This window comes from Tauraco erythrolophus, chromosome 2 (assembly GCF_009769465.1).
Source record: "Tauraco erythrolophus isolate bTauEry1 chromosome 2, bTauEry1.pri, whole genome shotgun sequence".
Lineage (NCBI taxonomy): Eukaryota > Metazoa > Chordata > Aves > Musophagiformes > Musophagidae > Tauraco > Tauraco erythrolophus.
Window position 1 is genome coordinate 74194504 of NC_141466.1, and position 19104 is coordinate 74213607.

Below are 19104 nucleotides of genomic sequence, written 5' to 3' on the forward strand. Positions count from 1 at the left end.
AATTCATGCCACTGTCCTAGAAGATCTGCTTAATATCGGTTCACGATATTCTGCTCCTTCACAGTTATGTACTTTCTCAATTACAGAAAAATAATTTATCTCATCAGACTGACTTGCTGAATTAAAGATTCTAAATTTCTTTTTCGTGCCTTGGACCAAGGCACCAAATATAAACCCTCTGTCTACAGTTCAGTCTCTAAATATAGCCAAGAATTAAGATATTCCTGCTCCTGCATCCTAAATAATCTAATGGAATCAATTACAGTATGGTCTAGATGGCATCTGGTATTTGCAAATACAACATGAAACACAAAATCCAACAAAAATAAGCATGAAACTAAAGTTTCCACCCATCCTACTTCATTCCCAGTAAACATATTATTGTTCTACATCACAGGGTGGATTTTTCATATTTCTTACAGACTTCAGCTTAGAAGCGCTCCAAGAGAATGTAACACAAGCATGAAAAATGGGCTGATAACTTTGACTTCAACCAGTGGTTAAGCCAGATGAGTGAACATCGTTCATGTATTCACTGAGAACACTGTACCGGTGCTTGGATTTTCAGCCTTGCACTTTTATGGATCAGCATGGCAGTCACGCCGAGCTAAATAACAGTTTGCATTGTCAGATACAGCAAGGTTCAGAGTGAACACCAACATCAGCTGTGAAAAGGACGGAATCTGAAATGGATTAAATACAACTCTGTCCCACTGTGCCAGTAAGATCTTTGCCTATTATATTCGGAAGCTAAGGACAGTCCCACTACACAGTATCCATGTTATCAGCCCATTTCAAAATACACCCCCTTGCAGCACTTTCCTAACATTGTAATTAATGTTTTATCCTCAAGAAGCCAAACATACTGTATTAGGGCTAGAATGCAAACTATCCCTGAATGTAAGTACACAGGATCTGGGGGGGTTGGGGTTTTTTCCTGTCATGTTGTTGTTTTTTTTTCTTTCAAATACCTCCTAAATTGATGAATATAACTGTACCTGCAATCAAGGGCTGCCCTCTTCCTCCTCTGAGTAATGCACGTTCAGGAAGGAGATGGGTCATGTCCCTCTCCGTACTCCAGAGCAGAGTCAAAGCATAGCAAAGCAAGCAGTCCTGCTGTAAAGACTGGCTAACCTGTGGGGTCTGAGCAGCCTTGGAGGAAACCATCCCTCCTGAAATACTCCACAATGAAGACCCATGTTTCCTCAGCTCCTGTTGCTACTGTGTACTGCCAGACTTGCAAACCTCTGAAACCATTGGCCGTGGCAGTCCATACCGAAAGGTGAATGCTGGAGAATTTTCAGTGGTAGACGGTGCTGGGCAGAGTTGAAGATACGAACCATTCCTGTGAAACCACACTTCTGACTGCCTCCTGGACATGCCATGTGCTGTGTGTGAGCAATTACAGGTGCAGATTTTACCTTTCTGCAGCTGCACAACTCCCATCCGTTTCACCATCACTTCCCACCAGCTCGAGTAGGGATGGAAGGAGGTGATCCCCACGTTCCCCTTGCCTGCCTGATGTTCTGTTTCTTCCCTTGCTCTGGCCCAAGTGCTCTCTTCTTCCCAAGCTGAACGAGACTGGGACTTAAACAAGTTAAAATTAATTTTATTTTTTTTTCTTTCCTCTCTGGATTAATTTTAAATCATGCCTACTCTTTTATCCAATTCATCACGTACCTGCAAAAATGCTGCTGCCAGCACAGAGAAGGAGACAGCTCAGGTGAGGGAATGAGTGTCTGTGAGCTGTGCAGGAAAAAAGGGAGAGACACATTTATTTTGGTGGCAGCAGCAGCTTGTGCTGTGTTAAAGTTATTGTGAATCTACAGCAAAGTCACCAACTGTCATCATCATGTCTGAGTGGATAACCTTCATCCTGGCCCCTCGTATTTATAGTACAACAGACTCTATATGTGCTTTATATATATAGCTAAAATGGTGTAAGAAATGCATGAGTTTAGGTACACAGGTAGAATGCATGGGATGTTTTCATTCTCAGATTACAGCCCTACAAATACCTAAATATGGGTAATTTCACTGGTTTCTGAAACTAATGAATTTGTGGTTTTATACAAATGTCTCGAGAATCTCTGTCTTACAAGAAACAAATATTCCCTGTGAAAATATCTGGCTTTAATTCATTTAGCCATAGTCATAGCACTTGCTGAAGCAAGTACCATTCACAGCATGACACAGCTGTCTATGAAATAATTTAACTGCATCATGTGCAGTCAGCAGAAGTTCAGCACTGTAATTTGGAGAAACTGACTCCATACTGTCACTCGCTGTTGGAGCTACATATTACGCTGCAACACTTTCCCTTTCCTTCCTATCTGTTGTAAAAATATGGTCAGTTTTTCAATGATGTCCAAGTATCCCTTGTTAAAAACACATTTATAGTTGATTTTAAAATGGTATGGCTTTTTTAAGTATGTTGTTTTAATGTTTAAGAGTTCAGCAACTATAAACCATATGAAGTAATATCGATAGCATAAGCAGGTGCCCTCACCACAGGTGGTTAAATGTTTCTTCATTGTTTAATTTGACCAAACACTTCAGAAATTACTTGATTCTACTCAATGACAGTGTAAATAGAAAAGTTAGCTATGCAACAAGCTGAAATAACCACCAACCTTGTTTTGCAGCATGAGTTCAAGTTCTGAAGCTTGGCCCTTGCTACATGTTGTTGTGTGTAAACTCTCTATAAGGACACTATTAAAGAAGAAGAACTCCAGGAGTTTTATCGACCGTGTAAATGCAAACTCTCGCAGCTACTGCTTGAATGTGTGTAGACAAAGTAGCACATCTCTGGGTTGCCTGTGCATGATGTATCCAGGTGGCAAATCAACCAGAGCCTGCCTTTCCCCAGCAGTCCTGGCTGCAGCAGGAAGCCGTGCGGGTGTGCAGCACAGCCCACGCTGCTCACCTAGGCCATCTTCTACCCGCTTCTGTTTTAAAATGGGCTCCACCCCACAGTAATCTCTCTGTACTTTTCAAAGGCAAAGGTACTAAATTTATTCTAATTTATATATACTTGTAATAGCATGATGTACAAAGAAGATGTGAGCCATTAGAAGGATCCTGACATCTAAACCTTCCCAAATAACACAACTTAGCAACACCTTTTCTAACTTCTTTTGAAAACTAAGTAATGTATGGAATATTACTTCCAGCTGTATATTGCAAGTCACTGGAAGGAAAAATATCTTGGCCTAATAAAACCCAGGAACGACTGGCAATGAGCAAGAGAAAATCTTCTGTGACCAGCATATAGTCCCAAAGTTGGAAATATGTTGGAATATGTATTTTGGAAATACATATTTTTTATTCATTTTATTTGCAGAGATAAGTGGCAAATTGCCCAGTTATGACACTTAAAATAATCTCGGCTCTTAACAGACAGCTAGTAGTGCCCTTGATATACTGTCACTTATATCAATTTCGTTGGTACAGCATTGACCAGAGAAGTCAAAAAGTAAAAAAGATCAGTTTCCAGCTCATGTTTAAAGTGAATAACCATCCCGTTATATTTTTAGTACAATGGAAAGAGCTGTGATAGTCATACAGTAAGGAACAACTCAGGCTCTACCAAGTGTTACACAAGCTGTGTAGCTTGCTGTTCAAAAGGGTAATAAACAGTCCTTTTAGTGTGGCCAAAGCGATAAGAATAGATGTGATTCAGCGGCACGGCAGCGTAAGCGTGTCATTGAAACGTGGTCTTCTGGAAACTGCTTTTAGCACAATAGAGCTATTACTTGGCCAGCACAGTTGATGGCCACATGCTTTTGTTGCCACAAGCTGTGAGAATCAGTAGAATCAGAGATTGCTGTAGAAATGTGAATGTACTTTATGACGGTCTGTAGTAATTCTGTACATCTCTTATGTCTGTGTTCTTATAGCCGCTTGGGCACTGAAGTAGCTGAAATGAGAAAGAGGCAGCAGTCACAAAATGAAGGAACATCAGCTGTGTCTCAAGCACCTGGAAACCAAAGGCCCAACAACACATGTTGCTTTTGTTGGTGCTGTTGCTGCAGCTGTTCATGGTATGTCCTGTAGTATATTTGATTCCGTATCCACCACAGGTAAACGACGAGAATGGAAAGTGCCAAGCACTGGGAACTTGTAAACTTCTGGGAGAGGATTGCTGCCAAGAGGCACACTTCCACATTTCACTTAAAAATTTGATTAAACAATTCCCTGATTTGGCTGGACATCTTGTGAGGGGGAAGAGGAGAGAATAGTAAATTCAAGCTATATTTACTCTACTTAAACCATAACTAAATGAGGAAATTTCAGTTGTAAAACTAGTGTGTGTGAATGAGAGACTTGATACTGAACATTTTATAATTTGCATTCAAAACGTTTCTTTCTGCTTGTACTTTTGATACTGCAGTTCTCTGCATTCAGGAGAGTAAAACGGATATGGTCATAAATGTGAATATATGGTGACTTGTTTTACTACTTAGCTCTTGAATCATATGTATTCTGTAAATTTGAAAACACCAGCCTTAAATTCTATTTTATCTTTTAACTGGTGCGACATGATTTTAGTGGAAAAAAAGGCTCGAAAATTGTGGCTGTTTGTCTCTTCCTAAAGAAAGAGTTCACTTGGAAAGTCAAACAATTAAAGCCAGTTTCAGAAATAGCTTTAAATTCTCAGTGTCTTGAGATGCATTAGGTCTTTATTTCTTATTTTGATAATCACAGTTAGTACTGAAACATAAAGTAATTGACATGTCGTACTGTTCTGAGCCTGTGTATCCTGTTACATACACAGTTCCATCTTTTTGGAGTGACCATTCCTCTGTGTATCTGTGTTATTTTCACTTGAATCAGCCATCTGGCCTCAGTCTAAAATCTGAGGTTGTTCGCCCCCAGTATATTTAAAAATACATACTGGCATGTATGCACCAGGCATGAAATGAGACAGCTTTTTCCAAGGTGCCACATCCTGGAGGCAGTACCAGGGTGAACCTGCCTCGGCTGTTACTTCCAATTTCACCTAGAAGCAGAGAATATTTGGAGCAAGGATGAGCAAGAGTTCATGCTTTTACGAGGTTACTTTGCAATGTGTTCAATCCATACAGCAAAGAGGTGAAAGTGTATTAAATGGGAAGAAAAGGGAGGATGTTTTGCCACCGATATCTCTGCTTTGTGACAAGGGCACGATGTAAGATTAACTATACTGTCACAGACCAGAGCTTCATTTAGCTCAGTATCCTATTTCAGGAAGTGACCTGTAGAAGATGCCAACAGGAAAGGATAAAACAAGTGGACACGCACCTCCGCAACCTACCCGCAGCAAAACTCCTCACAACTGCTGGCAATCTGCAACCTAGGGACTTCCTGGCCCAGAGTTTATTTCTGTGTGGTTTATAGCCCTTGATGGAATTTTCTTTCCTTAATTTGTCAACCCATTTTCTGAAGTGACTTCCTGAACTCGTCTAAACTTTTGGCATCCAGAGTTTCCCATAGCAATAAATTCTACAGTGGACCTGTGCACTCTGTGAACTATTACTCCCTTTTATTTGTTTTAACCTTCTGGATGTTAATTTCACTTGACACCTCCTTGTTCTTATGATTGTGGAGAACAGTGAATAATTGTTCCTAGGATGATCAAGATTTTATTGAGCTCTCTCATATCCCCTTTCAGCTGTCTTTCCTTCCATAGTCGTCTCTATTTTATTCACTGTGATACAGAAACTGACCCAGACCGTGATTTATCCTTATCTCTCTTCTATCTATCCACCTACCTTCTGTCTCTCTATGTACCTTTCCTATTCTACTATCTCCTGTCTGAGATGTGTGACTAGATCTGTTGCAGTAGTTAAGACATGGGTGCACCATGTTTTGTGTTTGCTCTTCATTTTTTATTATTAATTTCTAGTTTTCTGCTTGCTTTTTAACAATCCCTGAGATGGTGTTTTCTTAGAATTATCTGCCATGACCACAGCATCTCCATACTGAATGGAAATAAAGCCCATTATTGTGCATGTACAGCTAGGGCTGGCTTTTGCCTTGCATACTGGAACGTGAATGGCCATAAAAGTATCAGTCTAATTTCTAAAACTTAAAGACAGCTGATTTTATTTTTTAAGCATGCTATAGCTCAAGAAGTCTAATTTGACAACTATACTTCTATTTTGAAGCGTTCGTGAGCGTTTGTGATCCTTGGAGTGCCTCCACTCCTTAGAATGCAATACCGTTATATATTTGAACAGCTTATGCATATTACATCTCAATTAGAGAAAATACTGCTTTAGAATGCAGGATGTCCCTTCAGCTGCTTTAGTAATTGTTTTTGCTGTTAATATCCTGTCTTTTGGGGTTTTTTGGAGGTTAAAGGGTTTTTTTTGGTAAAGTAGATTAGACTGAGCATGGAGAAATCCTATCAATTTAAGCTAGTTTGCAGGATTAAGTCAAAGAATGGGTCGAAGAGGATAGTGACATCACTTGCATTTTCTAAACTCAAAGAAGTAGAACAGATGATGTAATAAGTCTTTTCCAGCTCTATCTTCTGTGATTCCATAGTGGAAACTCCATTAGAGGAGAGATGGGACAAAACTTTGAAAAAGGCAATAAGAAATGTTTCAGAATCTTGGTTAAAATTAAGTAAATGGTTCTGGTGCCAAATTTGTTTGATAAATTAGAACTACCCAGGTAGACTATGGATTACTGTTCTTGCCTCAGTTGTGTACAAACTTTACTAGTCATTATATAGGGGGTTCTAGGTAGGTAATTCTCTAGGGTAGTTCTCTGTAGTAGGAAACCTGAATCAATAATTGTAACAGGTTCTCCGGACCTAATGTAAGTATATGCTTTTCTCAGTTCCACAGCTCTTTGTGTTTGAGTAACGTGAATTTCTCAAGAGATACCTGTCTGGAAATGTTGCTGGATTCATTAATGGTGATGACAATGCTTTAACTGTCAATATCAAGATTAGGAGAATTTTCTTCTGTTTTTCCACTAGTCCGTGTGACTGAGGACAGCTCTTATATCACTAACCTCTTAGTGCCTCAGCTTCCTCACCATTCATAGAATCATAGAATCATAGAATCATAGAATGGTTAGGGCTGGAAGGGACCTTCAAAGGTCATCTAGTCCAACCCCCCTGCAAGGAACAGGGATATCTCCAACTAGATCAGGTTGCTCAGGGCCTTGTCCAACCTGGCCTTGAACGTCTCCAGGGATGGAGCATCCACCACCTCTCTGGGCAACCTGTTCCAGTGTTCTACCACTCTCATAGTAAAAAATTTTTTCCTAATATCCAACCTGAACCTACCTCCCTCTATTTTAAAACCATTACCCCTTGTCCTATCATAACTGGCCCTCCTGAACAGCCTCTCCCCATCTTTCTTGTAGGCCCCCTTGAGGTACTGGAAGACTGCTATAAGGTCACCCTGGAGCCTCCTCTTCTCCAGGCTGAACAGCCCCAACTCTTTCAGCCTGTCCTCATAGGAAAGGTGCTCCAGCCCTCTTATCATCTTCGTGGCCCTCCTCTGGACCCTCTCCAACTGGTCCATGTCCTTCTTATGTTGGGGACTCCAGAACTGGACGCAGTACTCCAAGTGAGGTCTCACGAGGGCAGAGTAGAGGGGGAGAATCACCTCCCTCGACCTGCTGGCCACGCTCCTCTTGATGCAGCCCAGGACGCGGTTGGCCTTCTGGGCCGCAAGAGCACATTGCCGGCTCATATTGAGCTTCTCGTCCACCAGTACTCCCAAGAAATTCATTCTCCCATTCATAGAAATGGAGGGGGTATGTGCAGCTTTTAGTGGGAAGCTTTCACTTTTATCTATTTGAAGAGTTAGTTCAATAGTTCGTCTATCCAAACAAATCATTAGAATTCTAAAAATATCTTTTGTGAATCGTATGATGTTTGTTTTCTTCTGTTCCACACTGTGTTAAAATCAGAACAGGCATTAAGTCTTCTGTTTGCATAACAGCATAGGCAAATATTCACACCTTTGTTTGGGGAAATAGTACCTTGCCTAATAGAGACTTGTTAACAGCAAAAAGTTAGATCAAAAAATTATTTAGTACATCTTATTACAAACTTTTTTCCCCTCTAATAGTTCTTTCTTAAAGGTAACCAGTATTTGGAGTACTTCTCCATTGTTGTGGGATAACCCTGGCAGGCAGCCCAGCCGCTCGGTCACTCCTGTGGGATGGGGAAGAAAAATCAGAAGTGTGAAAGTGACAAAACTCATGAGTTGAGATACAGACAGTTTAATAGATAAAGCAAAGCTGTGTACAGAAGTAGAAAAAACTAAGGAATTCATCCACTGCTTCCCATCAGTCGGCAGGTGTTCATCCATTTGGGGCTCCATCATGCATAATGGTTGCTTGGGAAGACAGATGCTACAACTATGAACCTCCTTCCTTCCTCCTTCTTCCCCAGCTTTTATTGCTAAGCACTATGTCATATGGTGTGGACCATCCCTTTGGTGAGTTGGGATCAGCAGTCCCAGCCGTGCCCCCTCCCTACTTCTTGTGCACCCTCAGCCCACTCGCTTACAGAGCAGCATGAGAAACAGAAAAATTCTTGATGCTGTGCAAGAACTGTTCAGCAACAGCTAAAACACTGATGTGTTATCAACACTGTTTTGGTCACAAATCCAAAACACAGCACCATATGGGCTGCTATGAAGAAAATTAACTCCATCCCAGCCAGACCTGGTACATCTATTGGCACTGATAATCGTCAGGACAGTAAATTGCTCAGTTTACAAGGACAAAGCAGGGCTGATTAACAAAGTTTGCTCAGATTAGAAAAGATGGAGATAACGAGGCTCCTTAAATTGGCCATTTTATTGTAATAGGTATGGTCAGAATGTTAGCTAACCAGCTTAAGTCCTGAACTGGTGCCTGAGCATCAGTAGTGAAGGAAGTAGTCCTCCTCAGTGGAGAAAATAAAAGTGCTTCTGAAGTTCACAATGGGAAAAGCTCATCTGCTTACCACAGAGGCAGATGATATATCTCTCTGGAGATCTTCTATAGGACCTTGCTCTCTCCACTGACCTGATACAGGTCTTTGGTGCTTACTTCAGGAAGACTGCCTCACTTAAAGCATCTAACAGATGAATACCAGTCAGGTACCTAAGGTGCTGGACTGAATCTCACCTGGGTCTTAAGCTTCCACAAAACACCATTCCCATGGAAGACATAAGAAAAGGCTTCCTTACTAGGTGTAATTTCAATTCAACTTGGGTAGCCTGAGAGTTGCAAAATCTGCAGTAAGACTCCTAACATGACAGTCTGCAATTCCCGCAATTACACTTTCTCCAGACAGCTGCACATTTAGTATGTAGTGCTATGGCTTTACGATTTTGAGCTCAGCTTGGTGAGGTAAGGGTAGAAGCCTGCTATTTCACCTCCCAGCCTTATTTAGCAATCCATTACTCCAGCTTCCTGAGCAGACATGAAGCCAGTTATACTCTTGCAAACACTTGTAAATCACACGCTTCAAAAAAACTCTCAAGATGCTAGCACAGGGAGGTTGGCTGTTCTGACGATTTTATTTTGCTTCCTCTTTAGTCTCCTACCTAGAGCAGGAGTCATATTTTTTCATTCTCTCTTCCTCTCGTAAGGTGCTCAGTGAATTTTAAAGCTCTGGGATACTCTGATGCCTGACAATCCCTCTCCTTTTAGCACACACAGAAGGCTCAGGAGGCATCTAACATCTGCCCTGCAGGAGACCTTAGCAGTACAGGAGTCTGGGGGACATGAAACAGCTTCCAGGGGATAAGTGAAGATGATCACACAGCTTTGCTTGGTTCTGTAGCTCAATTCAAATGTGCAAGCTGGAAGGCCTTTACCTTAAAGGGAGGCACTAAAACAACTGCTGAAGACTCTTGTGGAAGAGGGAAAGGGACTTACACGTCCAGCAGCTTCGGGCTGTGCCCTGTGCAAAAGCTATGCCTGCCATTTGATTTCTTGTGACCCTTCCATGACTAGTTTCCCACACCCAAGAGATGCCAAGGAAGATAGGGTATTTGCCAGTTTGGCAGTAAACAAGAGTTGCTCTTGGCAAGAAACTTCTGTCCTCCAGTTCTTGTAACTTGCCTGTGACTTCTGTGAGTTACGTCTGAAACTTCTTCCTGATGACCTTGTTACACAAATATTTTTCTTTATTAAAGGGAACATTTTCCTTGCATGAGTTTAGCAGTTGACTTGGGCCTACAAGAAGATATTTCCGTCACTTATGCCATTAATATGAGATGACAAATACAGTTTAAATTTATAGTAACATTTTTTCTCTATGGGGTTCAATGTTTTCCTCCTTCTAACAAACAGATAGTGTGCATGGTACTCTAAATGAAAAAAACAAACCAAAACAATTTCTTTTGCACTTCCCACCTCTCTAGTACTTTGAGATTAATAATTTTTTTCTGGCATATTCAGTGTCAGTTTGCCATCGAAAAATTGTGTCTAAGCTTTGCATGACTCTACACAAGATAATCCCTGGGAGTCATAGTCATGGCTGCTTTATCTTATTTAACTATGGTAGAAAGTTTGGAGAGAGAGAAGCAAAGAAAGGACAGAAACAAAAAAAAATTCAATGCAATAGATTACAACCACATGTTCTGAAATATGTGGAAAACAAAATCCATATTCTGCTTCCCATGCCTGTCTGCAGCAGAACTTTTATACTAGAAGTGGGCTGGTACAAAAAGAATCACCCAGGGTCCAGGATTTTGTTAAAACTTTCAGCAAGAAAAGAAAATCTTTATTTTCGAAACAAAAGCACTCATTTTGAAAAATATTTTTGGCTTTCAACTTTATTTTTTTTACAAACCTATTTTTCTAATTCTTCTTTTCCTCCCTGAACACATAGGACAACACATCTGAAACAGATGTACTCAACTCTCTGCATTTTACCTTTTCAAGACATCACACCCAAGAAAAGCTAATATGGAAAATTGCATTGAGAATTATTGTACTCTAGTATAGAATACAGAAGTGCAAGCTACTGTACTCTTATTTTACTGAAATAGAAGGTGATATTTTAAAAAATATTTAATGGGAAAAGATGTTCCATTCTGAGCCTTTTTATACTTTAAAACATCATAGGACTTCCTTACGTTTTTATCATTTATTGTTGCAGAGGTCAAAGATGAAAACATTCTCTCTCTTTCCTGGTGAATAATTTATTCTGAGGGATAGTAGACTTAGCTAGCACAGAAACTCATGCTTTAGGCATCCATGGGACAGTATCGTCTGTATCATCACAGTGAAATGGGCAGCACTTGTGCTTTCTTAGGAAAGGAGCACCAGTTCTTCTGACAGGTAGAATTTAAAGCTGGATAAAATCCATTATATGACCTGTCACACAAGCTACCGAATGTGATATTCTAGAAAATCAGTCTTAAGTCACCTTGTCTATAAGTCCACATATCCTATTTTCAGTGCTGAGGCCATGAGAGAAAGCTGCCTGACAGACATTCCTGTTGTCACTGGAATGCACCATGGGGTGAGCGTGGGGTAAGGATTTAAATACTTAGTCCTCAGAAATTATCCTGTCAAGGTTCTGTGAGCTACTTAAAATAAGAAATTTAAATTCTCAGCATTTTGAAAAACAAGCAGAAGACACTCTAAAAATAAGTAGCTTGTCCGGTATTTTTTCCATACTTTTGTAAGTTATGTTAGCAGTACTTATTAAATAATTCCCAAGTAAAGCATTCATTTTTCCTTTAAAGCAAAAGAAAGGGATGATCTCTAAAGAAGAAGGAGAAGTATGTCTTCTAAGGAGAAGTATGTCTTCTTAATGGGCGTGATATATAATAGGCTCACACTGCTTTATCATTCAGACAGGACATGTGATTTTGCTGGAGTTTTATGGATGTTTAGGTCCTCGGGGCAGGCTGGGGACAGGTGGCTCTGTGCATGCTTGTTTGCACAGTCTGACTTGCCAACCTCTGGGCTTGCTCGCTTCTGTGACACTGGGCCAGATTGTCAGTGTTAGCATAATAATTCCTGGAAGTCTGCTCTCTCCTTGATCCAGAACACAAGTATACCTCAGATGTGATTCAATACATGGCTTATCCCAGAGCTCCAGAGGTGATGAGTAAAGGCAGATCTGATCACTTCCTGCACCTCTCTGGGAAACAGATGTGAAACGCTGCTGTTGGAAGGAGGAGAGCACATTTCTTTTACATAAATGATGCCATAAAGTGCAAAGGTATGCTAGATGAGGTCTCGGGTATACTACCTACAGCGAACTGGTTCTCCATAATTTTTTCAGCATCTACTTCTAAAGAGTAGGACGCGAATGCAGCAGATCAAAATGTTACCAGCAAACTAAAAGGACTATAGAAATAAAATTTACAAAAATCATAGAATCATAGAATCATAGAATGGTTAGGGTTGGAAGGGACCTCAAAGATCGTCTAGTTCCAAACCCCCTACCATGGGCAGGGAAGTCCTCCACTACACCAGGTTGCCCAAAGCCTCATTCAACCTGTCCTTGAACACCTCCAGGGATGAGGCATCCACAACTTCTCTGGGCAACCTGTAAAATTTAATGTCAAAACAACTAAAGGAAACTTAACTTGTTAAATCTCATGAGAGCCTGCCTTAGTCGCTGTGGCACCCTGTTCTAAATTAATCAAATAAATCTCATCTTCCCTCATCAAAAAGCAGCCCAGAAATCCCAATTTCCAAGCTCATCCACTACCTTTTATCTTCCTCCTTTCTTCTTCTCAGCCCCCTGCCACCTACCTCCAAAGCCCTGTGGAAGCTCAAGGTCCTGCGCAGCCTTGGAGCAACAGCAGGAGCTGTGAGCCACCAGCTCCCACAGCAGCATCGAGTTCCCACAGATCATTTGCTATGCAGAAGTGGCTTTGGTGCAGGTCATTGCTTTGTGGGACATGCAAAGTAAATCAAAATCATGCAGTTCTCTCGGAGAAAGCTGTAAGCTACGCACTGCATTTATTTCAACAAGTGTCTGCGAAGGGGTCAGCACTAAGGCACTGCTGACCTACTGTGAAATCATGGTGGAAGCACAAAGATACACAAGACACTACACAGATGTTCAGCATCTATAAATAATTTTAAATTAATTTTCAACAAAGAACTCTGGTTTGAAAAAACCTTTAAAACTGTAAACTGAGTCTGACTCCACGTAAACTGATAAATGTTTCTATTTTTAAAGGCATGAGGCAAACTTATTCCTCCTCATAATAAAATAGAAGTTTAATGCAAAGAGTGGAGCAATAGCTTCTTATGCAGCCAGTCTGTTAACTTTGATCACGAGCCAGTGGTAGAATCGTCATTAGCATCAAAACCAGCCCTGGGCTCGCGGGGCCAAGCTTCCCTAGTATCAGGATTTTATCCTTAATATTTAAAACTTCATTTAAAAGTTCATTTCATTTTGAGGAATAGATGGAGACTCATGCAGTTATTGACATTTTTACCCATCTGTGATAACACAAGCAGGTTAGAAAATGGATAGAACATAAACATAATGTATTAGGAAATTTTTAATAAATATTTCTGAATCTTCACAAACCAAATGCATAGATTAGTGTGTGTATAATACTACTAAGATAAGAAACCCTCATCAGCCTAACTGCAAAAAATAGTCCTATTTCAAGCAAACAATTCTGTAAAGAAAATTGGAATGAAAAAAAAAAAATAAATCTGAGCTGCAATCCTCCTAAATTGAAGAATAAATACATGCTCAGAGGGGATTCGGGATTACACAAGGCTCATTCTAATTCAGCAGCACATAAGATGGTGACAGTAGCTCCTTAGAAGGAGATAGCAGACTACATCTAGTTAACTTTAGAAAACGATCTTGATTCTGCCCAGGTGCAGCACACAGAGCGTATTCAGGGACAGCTGCTCTTGAGGAGACTAGAGGGAGAGAAAGCAATGGCAAAATCCCCTCCATTGGGGTAGAGCAGCTTGATGTCTCCTCAGAGGCTGTTTAAAAGATGAATTGGTTCAGAGCATCAGCATCTTGGCTCTCCCTTGCTGCTCGTGCCTGTTTCCCACTTGCCTGTGCCAAAATGCTCTTCAGCTTGGTGTCTGCGGATCAGGGGCTGAAGGAAGGTTCGTAATGTTATGACAGATTTTCTGTCACCAGAGCACATCTTGACTGTTGCTGTGGAAAAAAGAAAACGCAAAAAACCAAGAGTGCTGAGGATGCCTGAGTCCAGTTTACACTGTGATTTTCAGCTATTAGGAGTCTGGAGCCTTTGAAATCTCCCTCAATAGGGTCTGGGCTGGATTTTTTGTTTCCTTATTGCAAATTTAACAATTATGTATTTACACAAAGATGCATTAACTCAGGAGTCTGTGGAAAACCACAGAAATGGAGAAGTGTGTGAAAGGTCAAAATGGGTCTGAGATCAAAATATAAGCTGAAGTAAGGCATTTTGATAGATCGTGACATTTTAAAGGCACCAAGGCAGCCTTGAGAATCCTCTGAACTTTATTCATCATGAAGTATAATAAAAACTTAATAATTAACATTGCAAAAAGAAAAACCAACAAAAAAATATTATCCAAATGGAACACACTGGCTCTGTCTATACTAGTAAACTAAGCAGGGCCAGAGTCTAATATGGGCTCATGCAATCAGCCACACAGTTAAATTGTTAGCAAGCGTTAACTCCCTGGCAGAGTTTTGGCCAGTGCCAAAGAGCACCATCTCAGGCAATGACCTGTGGCAAGTGCAGAAACCCTGTTTTGGGTCTGGGCTTTATGGATGGGGGCTACGTGGTGCCAGTCAGCCTCAGGGCCAGAGAACTCTCCCAGCCCATTTTATCTGCAAGAATAAATGCGGTCTGTAGTTCCAAGCCAAAAGGGAAAAAAAAAAAATAGGCTACTTAAGTCTGTTAGCAGCAAAATTTCCATCTTACAAAGGTTTATTTTTTAACCATGTATCATTCCAAATCGGTTTAAAATGTCATTTAAAACAGGAATAAATGTCTAGCACTTTTAAGAGAAAAAATGAGAGAATGTATCATGGAAATGAGTCTGCACCCCTAGTAGATAACACTTCTAAGATGGAGATCCTGTCCCTAGAAAAGTGGGTCAGACGTTCATTATGTGAGGCAGAAAGACAAAGGAGATGTGAATCTTGTCTAGTTGCCCTTAATAATTCCATAGCACATATATTTGTCTAGATGGCAACTCTGGCTCTGCTGAAGCAGCTGATTGAGGGCCTGATACTGACAGACGCTGAGCACCCGTTATGGAGCAATGGATATCTTTAGTTCCTGATGACATCCAGATTGAAAGTGCTTCCCAGCTCAGGGCCTTGTCTAACAGAAAATCTGGAAAACAGCAGTTAACATCCATCAAAACAGATGCCTGTAAATATACAGATTGGCATGGTGATTCTCAATCCTGTTTGTTAGTTGAACAGATGTTAAGTGAAAGATCCCCTATCTTGTTTGATTGTAATGTGGATAAACGTAAACTAGTTTGGTCCAGGCTAATTTCATAAAAAACGGTGTTCATAAACATCAAGTAGGAATTATACTTTACAAAATACATAAAGCTGTCTTTAATTGAAGAACTTTACAACACCTTATGAAAAGAAAAAAAAATGTGAATTTAGTATGAATGTTCCCAGGCATCTCTTCCCATTTGGAAACTGCAACTAAATCTATGGAATCAAAGGAGTGACTCTGATCAGGCTCAATTCTTTACTGTTACTGCTATTTTCATCTCTGCAAACCAAGAATAATAAAAACAGCTACTACACAAACTGAGACTAGGCCCATTTGTCAGAACTAATTGAGACCATTAGGCTTGCTTGCTAGTGGATTGGAGGGCTTTTATTCATCCAGTTACCCTTTCAAAGAGTACAGCTTCTATTTCTTTGAACACTAGACAACTGCCACTTTTAATTGTCTCAAATATATGAAGGAATTGCTTGCAGAATAGCTGTAGCCAGGAGTAAGGACACTGCAGATTGTCTAGTAATTAAATATATCCTTTGTACAAGATGGAATATGAATGGTAATATTATTCTGAAGGAAGGAATGAAGCTGACAGCCAGACTAGCGATCTGTTGGGTGACCTGACAAGAGAAATACACCCTTGAGTTGAATCTTGCCTAAAGCAGAAACCAGCTCTACAGTAATGAAACAAAGCTAGAGTAACACCAGTAGGAATCATTGGCAAGCAAACTTTGGCAAGCCATGGATTTCTTACCTATACGGAAATTACATTCCACGTCTGAGAATAAAAATCTCAAAAATTTTTCCTAGAAAGTACTAAGAGTGTCCAAAAGTTTTAATAGCTTCTGGTGTGGCTATCATTATGTAAAAGGAGTATAATCTCTTTAAAGTAGAATCCAGCAGAAAGCATATTTTCTTACAGATTTTCAGAAGAGCAAAATACATCTGAGAAAAAGGAGACTTTAGGAAAGTCTGATTGCTTTAAATCACCAGTTCTTTCCCCTCTTGCACAGTTAAAACTTTTGTTCAGTGCTAGTCTGAGAGCGATGCTGTCCTTTATTTCAGAAGTTCAAGTACGGTGCACACTGGTAGTTTCCATCTGCCTTTGGATGCCTGCTGAGCTGCAATATCTGTAGCCAGGTAGTTTAAATCAGTCACACAAGAACGGAGGAGGAAAGCAATTTCAGCAGGCTGTCTATTAAAAGGACCAGGCTCCTTCTGCATACCTTTTAGCTTGCATTGACTTTTGAGAGCATTTTCCTTCTTCACCTTGAAGTCATCCTGAAGTGTAAATATCATTGGATATTTTTAAGTAGCCCCCCAAAATATTACCCAATTGCAGTCTTTTTTTAAATACGATTGTAGTAAATGTGTTGGTCGTGGCACTGATGGCGACACCCAGGGTGCTGTGTCCAGTTCTGGGCTCTTCTTTGCAAGGGACGTACTGACGAGAGTCCAGCAAAGGACCACTAAAATGATTAGGGGACTGGAGCATCTCTGCTATGAGGAAAGTCAGAGAGAGCTGGGACTGTTCAGCCTGGGGAAGAGAAGGCTCAGGGGGATCTTATCAATGTGAATTAATACTTGAAGGGAGGGTGTAAAGAAGACGGAGCCAGGCTCTTCTCGATGTTGTCCATTGGCAGGACTGGAGGCAATGGGCACAAACTGAAACACAGGAGGTTCCCTCTGAGCATCAGGGAACCCATTTTTACCATGAGGGTGACCGAGCACTGGCACTGATTCCCCAGAAAGGCTGTGGAGTCTCCATCCTTTGAGATACTCAAAACCCATCTGGACATGATCCCAAGCAACTTGCTCTTGGTGGCTCTGCTTGTGGAAGGGCGGGTGGACAAGATGATCTCCAGAGCTCTATCCCTTCCAATCTCAACCGTTCTGTGATTTTGTTATTCTGTGTTCAACTTGGGAAAGACTAAACTCAATTCTTAAATGTTTGCAACACATTTATGGATATGTTTGTGAGTATTTTAGGAGAATGTCCCTTTTGTCAGAGGGTTTCCAGCAGGTTAGTTTTCCCAATACTGATCCACTTCTGAACATTTTCTAAAAGAAGAAAGAATCAATATAAAAACTACATCAAAGATCACATTGCAAATAGCCATCTGTGATGGAAGATGTATTCACACATGGATTTTTGCTTCTACAAGCCTTTGCTTTCAAATTCTGCATGGTACCCAAAAGGAAAATGCAGAGTTTGGACAAATTTGAAAGCTTGTCTGTCAAATGTACACTAAATTCAACTTTTATGGGAAATATACAGCAGGAGAATATAACTCATGGCTTTAAAATGAGACTGTTAGTCCAACTGTCCCTTATGAACAGAAAAGGTTACCAGATTTTAGATCTATTACATTTTAAATCATTAAATAGACAGGAAAGGGAATAGAGTGGAACACTGCAGATTTGCTTAAACCTTTTTAGGTACTTGCTTTACTGATACATCCCTCTATGACTTACTTTAACTTTGCCTTCATATTTCAGTAAGGATGATCTACCTTCACAGTGGCATGCGGGATGCAATTTAATAACCTTATATAATGATCTTACATAAACTCCAAAACCTCGGCCAAGACTTCCCATTAACAAAGAGATGATTATACTCTTAAGCACTTGGGTTCAATTCTGCTTTTACTCAAGCTGAGGAGTAGCACAACATAAGACTATCAGGACAGAGCTAAATGTCTTAACTGACAAGACCTTAATAACCTGAGATGCTCCAGATATCTTAAACCTCGATTTCCAACAATCTCCTTTTTTGGTTATGGTTTATAGTTGAATCTGTAATGACTTTGACCAATTATGCCAAATCCAGCACAGTATTAAGGGAGCATTAAATCGAAAAGCAGTAAGAAATTCAGCCTGCTCTCCCCCACCTTCAAAGTGTGGCAGAAACATATGATCTCAGATGAACTGAGAAGTTCCTTATTTTTCATGGGGAAGTTCCCAACTCTGAACAATGATGAGCTGGCCTTATCATAAGCCTTTGAAGAAAAGAATTCACAGACCTTAGTCCAGGTTTTCACAAGGAAGAAGGGTAGGACCCTGATCATCGATAGCGGTTTTAAGTGTATTTCCTTTTAAACTCTCAAATATCTCACAGGGCTAAAAGCTGCTCCTGCACACAGAAAAGTCTAAGTAGCACTGCGAGAGCAGTGCTGTGGAACAAAGACAGGAGAATTATCAGCAACTCCTTCAGTCACCTTGGATTGCTGCTACAGCATAGATGTCAGAAATATGGCAGCGAACAGGCCAAGATACCTGTGTGTAGGCACAGGGGGTTTTGGCCGCATCTCTTTATTCTTATGTCCACATGCTCCACAGCCATACCATCAATGTGCTCTTCTAGAAATCTCAAGACCAGTTTAAGGAAGCAAGGATACTTCAAAATAATCCAAAACACAAATGCCGGTTTTGCTGTGTTTTAGGATTTTGTTGCTGTAAGGCATTGCTCTTCAAGCTTCTCTCTACTGTTCTTAGTATAAACGTGATTCTGACTGAAAGGTGGGGCTGCTCACTGTTTGCAGGACTCTGAGAGATGAGGTTCTAATAAACTCCAGGTATCATAGAGTTAAAAGTTATAGCTGCTAGATTTCCTGACAAATTGTTTTCTTATTAGAAAATCTCTTTTGTAATCAGAAAGCTTACTGGGAAAAACATCTACTATGACAGA

General features: G+C 40.4%; 1 protein-coding gene across 1 annotated transcript in view; it reads left to right on the forward strand.

Moving 5' to 3' along the window:
* The first annotated feature begins 1187 nt into the window (after positions 1–1187).
* The window catches only part of RGS17 (regulator of G protein signaling 17), a 37246-nt gene continuing 19329 nt past the window's right edge, over positions 1188–19104 (forward strand). Inside the window, exons 1-2 of the mRNA XM_086625113.1 lie at positions 1188–1282; positions 3900–4043. Of these exons, the coding sequence (XP_086481239.1) occupies positions 1188–1282; positions 3900–4043 (239 nt within the window). The remainder of the gene's footprint in view (positions 1283–3899; positions 4044–19104) is intronic.